The sequence below is a fragment of the Panicum hallii genome, chromosome 5 (assembly GCF_002211085.1).
Source record: "Panicum hallii strain FIL2 chromosome 5, PHallii_v3.1, whole genome shotgun sequence".
NCBI lineage: Eukaryota > Viridiplantae > Streptophyta > Magnoliopsida > Poales > Poaceae > Panicum > Panicum hallii.
In genome coordinates, this window is record NC_038046.1 from 51,398,791 (window position 1) to 51,409,428 (window position 10,638).

Sequence of the window (10,638 nt, forward strand, 5' to 3'; positions counted from 1 at the left end):
CGACTTGTTCTTCGCTGCCTTCGCTGAAATGTTAACATTGTTTACTGACGGGCATGGCAAGAGTGCCTTGGGGACTTCTTTGGTGAGGGGCAACGTTGCTTGTTTTTGTTTACTCTTCCTTTGACTATCAGTCAAACCAACGTCATGTTCAGACGAAACAGGCTGATCAGTTGTGACAACAACATCCACCTTGGCAACAACAATATCCTAGGCATCAGAATGCAAAGCTTCAGAAATAGTGAGGTCCGGGTCGCCAGTACTGGAACAACATCCTCCACATTCTCGACAGGCTGCACAGGCATGACTTGCTGCGCATTCACTGGTAACAGAGCCTCTTGAGTCTCGACAAGCCGTGTCGTCGCATCTGCAACCGCCGACTGAACAGGATCCTCAGCTACTTGTGGAAAAGCTACATCCTCCACAACCTCAGAGTGTGTTGCCTCCCCAGCAAGCATTGTCACCTCCTGTTCTTCATATTGTGTCATCTTTGCATTCGGGTCCTCAATCGGAACAAGCTTCAAAAGCGTTCAACTCCACTCTCAATTGGAACAAGTTGTAGCTTCTCAATTGTCAGCACCTCCTCCAACATCGGGTTCATGCCAAACAGAAAAATCTCAGGCATCTCCGCTCTCACATGGAACAGAGAACTCTCCACTAACTCCACTGGTTCGCCTGCAAACCTTCTGTAATCGAAGTTTACATACCCATGCTGACTTAACCTAGCAGACTGACTCGAGTCACCAATCTCCCTTCTTCCGCCGCGACGATTTCGGCCCTCAGCTCCGGCCCTATCTCCTCCTCTCCTGCCTCCGTTGGGGGGGGGGGGGGGGGGGGGGCTGGGGACCTATCCTGGCCTTACCTCCCAGCCGAACATGAACCGACGTCCTGCGCGGCTGAGGTGGCAGATAACCATCAACGACCCCAGATGCTAAGAAAAAATATGCTTCTCAGGCCACTCCTGCTCCGCTTCATCTTCAAAATCATTACTATCATAGATGCTGAAAGAATTCTAGACTGCCTTAGGAGTAAAGTAATCCCAAACTTCATCCACATGGATAATGACATTATTCTAGACTGCCTTCTCACTAGGAGACGAGATAACAAGAATCTCAGGGGCAGCCTTCTCGCCGGGGGACCGATCCTCCGGGACAGTGGAACACTCTCTCTCCGGGCTTGGGTTAAAATCCAGGAGCACCTCGTCCTCGTCATTGGAGTGGAAGTGGCAGGGGGGTGGGGAATGGCCCAGATCTGAGCCATTAGAGGGCACTGCGGAAGTGGATCTCACAAGCCGGGAGTGGAAGTGGCTTTTGGGGGTGAGCTGTGGCCGGCGAACGGGGGTGAAAGGGGAGCAGTCCCGGGGCGGGGCTGGCGTCGGGGGAGGTGGAGACGACGAGGACATGGATGACGCACCGCGACAATGTGGTGAATAAGAAAGAGGAGGTCGCGAATCCCACGAAGGTGATCCTGGAGAGCGACAATGCGTCGCTGATTTCCCTCCTGAAGTCTGATGAAGGCACACGAAGTACTATCGCTGTACACATGTTCATCGGGAAGGTGATGAGGCTGCGCACCTCTGCGCGCGTACATGTCCTGGGTTGGGGTCTTTCCAGATTGGTTAAGGGAGGCCGCTAACAGGGATTGCAATGGTGTGATGCAGTAACAAAGCTCTCTGTCTTCTTCTTCCTCATTGCAGACTCCATCATTAGCTTCCTCCATATATTTCAAAAGGTAATTTTACATTTCTAGGTCCTTTCTAAAGTAACCCCGTCGAAAAGCACGGGTTTTTATTCTGTGCGACCATAAATGTGTGGGGGAAAATCCACACAAATCGAACTACGCTATATACATTTTCGCGGTACTTCTCGTACGTGTATATAATGGTAGAAAACTTAAATTAATAGAAAAACACGCCTGCCTGGGGAAGAGTGGTTGTTGCATTGCTCGACACGTCAGCGTCTTTGGAAGGGTGTTCCAAGGCTGCTCCCAACAGCATGCCACCGTACAAGCTCTGGATCGTCTCCTCTTACACGGCCTCCTCGTCGAACCCCACGCAGACACAAAGGCTTCCAGAGATACGGTAGCTAGTGCATGCGCGTACAAGCTCGGTGCTGGAAATGGTGGTGCTAGTAGACTAGTAGTACGGTGCGGTCAGCTTCGTTCGATCAGGGCGAGGTCGTCGTCCCCGGTGCCGGCAGTAGGGCGCCGCGCTTCTTGGCCTCGAGCGCCGCCGCCAGCAGCTGCTCGAAGGTATCCAGGAACGCCGCCCACTCCGCGAAGCTCAGGTCGCCGAACGACACGTGCTTCCGCCCGCAGGAGGAGGTCGTGCCCTCGTCGACGCCGTCGCCGTCGGGTGGAGGGCACGGGAGGGAGGGCGGGCGCGGCGGGAGGACGGAGTCGTGGGCCTGCTTGCAGAGCGCCTCGAGGGTGCTCAGCCCCTCCTCCTGAGCCATGAACTCGCGGGTCATCATGTCGCCGATGTCGGCGAGGCAGAGCCCCACCGCGGCCGCGCGCTTCAGGAAGATGGTGCAGAGGGTGAGGATCCGGATGGCAGGCTCCTTGAGGGACGGCAGCTCGGCGCGGAGCGTCTCGGCGTCCTTGAACGGGTCCAGCGACGCGACGTACGCCAGCTCGTCGTCGGAGAAGGGCAGCGAGGACTGCGGCCAGTGCAGCCACTCGAAGTACGGGTCGTCCAGCTGCTCCGGCAGGCAGAGGCTGTGGTCGATGGGCACGAGGTCGAGCGGCGGCGGCGGCGCGGACGCGCTGTGGCTGCTCGGCGGGTTCTTGACGAGGATGTTGCCCGCGTGGCGGTCGATGTTGAGGAGGCGGATGTCGAGGATGCCGACGCGGTGCACGGACGCCACCGAGAACCGCGACGGGCCCAGCTCGCCGGCGTCGTACTCGTGCGCCACGAAGCGCTGGATCGACGCCATGGTCGCCGGCATCGCGGGGCGCGATATCTTGATCAGCGCGGTCGGCTCCACGCTGGCGAAGCCGTCGTGGTCGAGGAGGAAGGCGGCAACCTCCCGCAGCACGGCCTGGCTCTCGTACCCGCCGATCCCGGGCGACCCCGGGGCCGCGGTGTCGTCGAGCTGCTTGATGACGGCGACGTGCTCGCCGCCGCGGCTGCCGGTGAGCAGCAGCGCCCCGCCGAGGCCGCTCTGCGCGGGGACAAGCCGCGTCCCGGACGCGATAGCGGCCGCGGCCTCCGCGATGAGCTCGCGCACGCCGCGGGCGTGGCGGCCCGCGATGATCTCCACGCGCGGCATCTTGCTCTCGGACCGGTCCGCGTGTTCCGCGCCGGCGGGCGCGACGGTCGTGAAGCACGGGGAGGACTGGCTCCGGCGCCGCGGGGACAGGCCGGTGTGGCCCGCTCCGGCGGCGGCGTCGCTGTGCTCCCGGTGGTCCCTGTCGAGCAGCGGGCTGTCGAGCTGCGCGACGGAGTGGAGGCGGCAGTGCCGGCTCCGCACGTCGTGGGGATCGACGTCGTGGAAGCGGCCGACCGCGATTGCCATCCTGGCTAACGAGCGGTGGTTGCCTCCGGCGCCAGTGCCGACCGGTGGCTCCGGGCGGTAGCCGGTGGCAGGGCGGCTAGCTGCCTCGCATTTTCCATGCACGCAGACAGGCCTCTCAATCAGATCTCACAGTTCACACACAGCAACAAGATCATAAGTCGACACCCATACCTTCGCTTGTGTTTTTGGCTTGTTAGAGGTTAGAACAGCATGTCAGTCGAGAGGTACCTAGCTACATCCAGAGCGATCAGTCAGTAGCAGCCGTCGCAGCAGCTCAGCGACGATGTCGGCGGCAGCACGGCGGAGGCGGCGGCAGGGGCAGGCTCAGGCATGGATCGAGGCTCGGCGTCGGCGGCGTGCAATGCAAAACTTCAATTGTGGCGCGGGCGTGGTCTTGAACCTATCGAGCAGAGATGAAGGCAGGGAGATCCAAGGGCGCGTGCTGCAAGCTCCCCCCCGGCAGCCGGCAGCCCGGCCTCCGCCCACCGCGCGCCGCCGCCCGCCCAGCCGACCCTCCTTTTGGTTTTTTTTTTTCCTAGTGTAGATACGGACGAGTCAATAATGTGGCTGTGTTCTTCTCCGTCCCGCGTCCTTCTAATCTCTTCTTCCCCTTCCCTCCGCGCGCGCGGCTGGGAGGAAGGAAAGGAAGGAGAAGAGGGAAGAAGATCGGAGGAGCAGCAGCGACGACTGTCTATTTTTGCAACCGGGGAGGGGCCCCCGGTGTAGATATAGATCGGGGGCGGCGGTGGCCTCGGCCGCCGCTCCGCCAGGAGGCTAAACTTGGCCAGGACCCCTCGTCCCCCCTCCGCCGCGGCCGTGCATGGCCGCGCCCGAGAGCCGCGCTGCGCATGCACAGCCGCTGGTCGCGAGTCGCGGGGAGGGCCGTGCATGTGGCGACTGGCAAGCCGAGCTTTGTGGGAGACGGGAGGCAAGCTTGCTGTTCCAGTTCCTTCGATTTGCTCGGGCATTCGCAGAAGAAATCAGTTGATAATCTTGATCGCTGCAGAAGTATTGTGGGCATGTTTGGGAGCACTCCACTCAAAAAAAATTGCTCCACTCCATCAACTCTACAAAATTGTCATCATATACAGCTCCACCAACTCCAGCTCTAGAAAAAAATGGAGCTGAGAGCCAGATCCACATTTTTTTTGGAGTACCTCAAGAGGTGCTCCAAAAATATTAGATTGGTACTAACTCATAGAGTTGCGAGGTAATTACCCACCGTACCACTGGTTACAACGTAACGGTTAAATCCATCTCCTCCTTCTTTCCTCATCCCGTCGCCTCCTGCCCCTCCCCTCCCGCCGCCCCCTGCTCCCCCTAGCCCGCGCCGCCACCTGCTCCCCCCTCCCCCGCGCCGCTGCCCCCTGCTCCACTCGCGCACCGCCGCCCCCTACTCCCCCCCCCCGCGCCGCCGCCCCCTGCCCCAGCTGCCCTCCGCGCGCCGCCCCCTGCCCCCCCCCCCCCCGGTGCGCCAACTATGGATACCTTTCGTGATGAGTTGGCCACGTCACTCTCCGTCGCTTGGAATTAGTTTGTAATAAAAATATTAATTTTGTACCATAATTATTGTGATCTTTAATATTATTTAGTTGAACAATGACATTGGAACATTATTGGGCTAGTTTTTTCGGAATGAACAGTGCACGGGTACTATAGCATATTATAGCAACGGAAAAAAACAAACCAACCCTTCATCCAACCACCATGGGCAAAATAGACTATTCTTACCAAGTTCTCATATTTCTGGAGCTGGAGCACCACAATCTCCCAAATATGTATGTCAGTTCCAAGTTTTCGTAGAAAAGATGGAGTGGAGCTGCTAAAAGGTGGAGCTGATGGAGTGGAGCTTGTTTTTGTGGAGTGGAGTGCTCCCAAACATGCCCTAAAATTCATACGTGTGACACTCAAAGTGTGACACAGTTATATTTTTCAAAACCGTATATTTAAATCAAAATCCGTCTCCACTAATGCGTTCCTTGCGACGAAATCTTTAAAACAATATCACACTTGGATTTTTTATGGGACATTTTTTTAAAAGGTAGAACAATCTTTTTAAGATGGAACAATTGTTCCAACAATATAAAAAGGATCTTTCATCTTTTATGACGATGGTTTAACTGGCATGTGTGACTGGTAGTATTTTCGGATTTGGCGTGCTATTCGCGCCAGTGGCTGAATATGACTGAGAGGCCCAGAGAACGTGGCTATCAGCCCATTTGCAGCCCATATGGATAGTAACCAGTCCACGTTCAACATAGCTTTTTGACGATGTTTTATCGTCGCCACCATTTTCTTTTTGAGTAGACTACTAGGATTTCTCATGAACAACGATTTCAAATTTATTTAAAACCCTTACGACTATCTTTTGAAAATATTGTTTTCCTAAGACCTACTGAAACATTTCCTACATGTGCAACGTTCTCGAAAAAAGTGGCGCAATATTTGTGAATTCAATTCACTAATATGCTAAAACATAACATCTCCATTAAATATACGATGTTTAGCTAACACCATAGATTAAAAATGGCTAATTAGCATGTCATGATGATATATATTAAAAAATGGAAGAAGTGTTTAACATTTCCATAATGTCCATTGGAACGTCGTATCGAATATGTTGAAACGAAACATGTTAGCCTCTTAATTTCGGAGTGTCCCACTGAAAACATTATTTTGATCGAGCGAAGTCACACGGCAAGAGAACTATCACTGAGACCAAGTTGAGATAATGAGATGTGCATTAGCCTACTCTATATCTTTTTGTGTAATATGATCGTCGAGCAGGCATCGTGTTGGTATGTGTGTGCTTCAAGAGCGCGTTTGAGACTGCAAGTGTATGGATGCAACATGGTGACAGTGGCAGAGAGGTGAAGGCCAAGCAAATCTGGTTCCAAGTTCCAACAGAGACATGTGGTGTCGAAGGGCTGGTAGAGGTTTGGCGCTGAAGGACCGTGCGAGATTAGTGCAGACCAGAATCCTCCCCTGCTACATGTCAAGTTTATCCTTTTAGTAGTTTTGCCTTTTTTTATTTTATTTTTTTGTTCTTCCATCATGACAGATTTGTATGATTGTAAGGACATCCCTTGAGTGATCTTGGATTACATCCCCTCACAAGCACATGGAATTTGCGGATCTCACCCCAGTTTGCGCCTTTGCTAGGTTTCTTTCAAACCCTGAAATTGGTGGTCAAATTCTAATATTTTTTAAGGACATCTTTTAGGCATAAACCATTTAAAATTTTGTAGGATTTGGAAATTGTTCGATCAATTTCCAAGTTGTTTCTATTTTTGTTCGAGCTGGTTTCCCTATGATGCCTCGTATTTTGAACGAAGTTCTAAAGTTTTTTTTGGATTTTTTGAAGCCCGTAATTTGTATAGCAGATTTGAACTTCTAGGAATGTTTTTTCAAAAATTCTGATATGTTTCTTTGCCGATCGTGCCCCGCTCCTTCCGCGCTTGCTCTGGCGTGTTGCTTCGTATCTTTCGTTTAGGGCCTGTTTGGATCCAACGGAAAGAGAAAGAGAAAGTGCAAAAATTTTGCTCTTTTACACTTTTTTTCACTTTTGGATCCAAACATCCCAAAGTGCAAAAGGGCAAATGCTACCGTAATTTTGCTAATTATGGATTAATTGGGCTTAATAGATTCGTCTCGTCATTTAGTCCTCATCTATGTAATTAGTTTTTTAATTAAACTACATTTAATACTTCTAATTAGCGTCCAAACATCTGATGTGACAGGAGCAAAAATTTGCCATTTGCCATTTGCGCTTTTGCCATTTGGGGGTGGATTCAAACAGGCCCTTAGCTTTATTTATAGGCTCAGTAAATTACCTTTGTCCGTAAACTTGGCCCCTATTTGCTTGAGCTTTTGGAACACATTACTAGATTTTAGGAGGTTCAAAAACCGGATACCCCTAAAAGCCACGAGCTGGAATGTTCATGACAGGATGTTTCTGACTTCTACTTTTATTTGACTTTTTAGAGATCCCGAAAGCCAATGATTCAAAAGCCCCTAGAAGGTCAAATAAAAAATAGGATCCGGTAAATCTGCGGCATTACTCATAGGCATTGTTATTGCTGAGAAAGTTTTTAAGACTTTTATTTACCCCATCCGGTCGCTACCTTCATTCGCGCAAGTTATATCCATGATGATGGTTTTGTTCCGTGGCTCGCGGGTGATAGCGTTGTCACAACCGCAAACGGCGCACGATTTTGATATATCTCTATCTCTATATCTATCTCTACTATTATTAGTATTATTAAAGCAAGCAATGATTGTTTAATCCATCAATCGGAGCTCTAATTGGAATCCAGATGACCGTATTGAGCTAAGATTCTGAAACCATTTAGAATTAGCACTTGGTGAGTAAAATAGAAAAAAGACTGAAATTATCAACCAACATATACTATATTATTATAAAATATATCTCTCTCTCTCCATTATTACTAGACCCAGCAATGATTTTTTATCTGTCAATCGGAGTCCTAATCGAAATACGGGTGACCGTAAATTGAGTTAAGGATCCGAAATCACTTAAATTAGCGTTTGGCCAGACACATATATATTTATATATTAATCAATATATTTATATAGCTTCCTACAGCAAACGCACAATTATATTTATTTGCTGGTCGAATTATAATCTTCCAAAAACGCACTTCCGAAAGATCCAAATAAAATCCTCGCTTGGAGCAACTCGAGGAGAGCGCTTTCACGTCAAGGTCACCCCGCCTGTCGCCGCTGGCACGGAGGGGGCAACCGTCCGTCCCTCCCCCGCTCGGTCGCGATTCGCAACAGTTGATGAGCGCCGAAGTGTCGAGCACTCCAAGGCATGCGGCGGCGGCGGCCGCGACCCGCGAACAGGGCGCAGGCTGGCCGGCATAAACGCGCCCCCATGTGCCCCTCCCGGCCTCCCCACACGCGCTGAGAGCGACGGCGCGCGCCAACCGAACGAACGAACCGGCGCAGGCGGAAGCGGCTGCGGGTTCACGGCACGCGGTCACGCAAGCGCGGTCGCCGGAGTGGCTCCCAACCTGGCGAAAGCGACCGGCAGCCGCCGCGGCCCGTCCGTTAGACGTGAAGCCCTCGTGCCTGCTTGACGCCTAGCCAGCTACTAGTCCTGTGGCATCGGATTAAAGAGTGCTTGCTTGTGTTAACTGATGCGGGCGTGATGGAGGCGCGTCCTAAACCAAGAACTGCCGAACCAGCCCGTTAAGATCGGAAAAAGAAAACACAGCTCGCTAGTAGCTTGCATGGACAGGACGAGCTCTAGCCTAGCTTTCACGACGCGGACGCGGGGACAACGATGGATCCACTACTGATCGAGGTCCTGCGCCGGCCTCTCGTAGGCTCTCCTGCGCCGCTGCGCGTGAGCTGGCCACGCCTGCTGCTTCCAATCCTAACATGCTGCTGCTGCACGTAGGTTATGATCAATCGCATAGCCCATCATGGTGACTAACGGGCACGGTTGGAACCCCACTTGCATGCCGATGCAACACTGATACATAGGGCAAAAGTGGATGTACCATTAACCGAACCGATAATCTTCATTAACATTTAACAATGGCCTGACCGGGACATCCATCCATGAAGAGACGCCGGGGAACTGCTGAATCGGGCCTGTCGACACTAGCAACGCTGCTGATCGAGCTGAGCCAGTTGCGGAAGAGGGCGGCTGCCATGCCACTAATCGACGGGATTAATTAGCAGTTAATGGCCTACACGGCCGCGACAAGACCGCCGCTGTTATCTTATCCCGAACCCCCGTGGCGCGCTGCAGCAGTGGCCTGACCGGGAGATCCAACACCGGAACATGGGGTGCGTGCGCACGCTGCCGCTGGGCGCTGGCCACTCACCCAGTCACACCCGCCGCTCGCCAGCGGCCGCCGCCGGCCTGCCTGCCTCATGCTCTGCCCTGCCCGCAGTCACGGGCGCGCGCTACCTGCCCGTCGGCGGCATCCGGCAACATGGCCTTGACAGGCCGCGGCGCGGCGCCCTGATTGCTCGATCCCACGCGGAGAACGGGGCCTACCGCCGCCTACCGCCCGGCGAGGCGGCGAGCCATACAAAAATGGGCCCTGGGGCGCGGCCATCTCGAGCTGTCGGCGGTCGGCCACACGGCCGGTCCGTCCGACGCCGCCTGCTGTGCTCGCGACCCGAGGAAATGTGCGGGGGCGCCGGGGCGGGGGGAGGAGGACGGGAATCTCTGATGGCGCTGTCCTCCTCTGTGCCTGCGTGCTGCGTGCATCTTGGTGCAAAGGACAGGCAGGGTCCTGGGGTCCTGCCGCGAACTCTTTTTCGCTTTTGTCGAGAGGGGATATCGATCGATCGTATCTGATGGGGCGGTAGAAAAATCGGGGGAATGTCGTAGGTGACTCGTAGAGTAGAGCGGCGTCTCATCCGTGAGCCTCACGCGCCGGCAGTGCCGCGCCTTTTCCTTTTTGGAAGCGTAGCGTAGCTGAAGGCTTGGAGCTTACGCACTGGCGCAATTTTTTCACGTGAGGAAAGTTCTCGTGACAGCGCAGCAGCACTAGCTAGCTCTCTCTCTCTCTCTTTGAGCTGAACCCGACGAGCTCGTACAGTCGTATCCTGCGTCACGGACTCACAGTTCAGCGAACGGTCACGCCGCATTTGCACATGGCGCCTCGATGAGATTGGTGCTCCACCACCGGCCAGTTCGCGTGCCTGCATTGGATAAGCCCTGACCGGGCGTCCTCGTCCGCTCTATCCAGTTTGCCAAACCTGAAGACCCTGTTCATTCCGCTACACTGAACTGCTAGCGTTACGTAGACGTAGCATTCAAACGCCACCCGCGCGCGCGAGGAGTAGGTATCCACTGGGTGTTTTTTTTTTTAACATCTCGCGAGGCCGGGCCCCTTCGTGTGTCGTGCCCGGAGCGGGGTTCGGGGCGGCGGCAGGCAGCTCGTGTTGGGATTTTGATTAGGATGGATGGAGCGCGCGATTAGTGGTGGGATCGATCAGTGCCGGAATGGTGGCGCACCGATGCATAAATCCCCAAGATCAATCGCTAGTGGTCTAGTGGATCAGTGGTCACGGATAATTATACAAACTCCTAAAAATCGCTTAAACTTTGCTGTGGATTCACGAACCGGACAGAAATCGA

At 53.7% G+C, this 10,638-nt stretch overlaps 1 protein-coding gene across 1 annotated transcript; it reads right to left on the reverse strand.

Annotated features, from left to right (window-relative positions):
- Positions 1-1,715: 1,715 nt before the first annotated feature.
- On the reverse strand, positions 1,716-3,844 carry LOC112895574 (phosphatidylinositol 4-kinase gamma 1-like). Its single transcript, XM_025963537.1, has 2 exons — positions 3,684-3,844; positions 1,716-3,592 (listed from the first exon to the last, which is right to left on the reverse strand). Exon 2 carries the CDS (start codon positions 3,510-3,512, stop codon positions 2,163-2,165), a length of 1,350 nt encoding a protein of 449 aa, XP_025819322.1. The 5' UTR covers positions 3,513-3,592; positions 3,684-3,844; the 3' UTR covers positions 1,716-2,162.
- Positions 3,845-10,638: the final 6,794 nt, after the last annotated feature.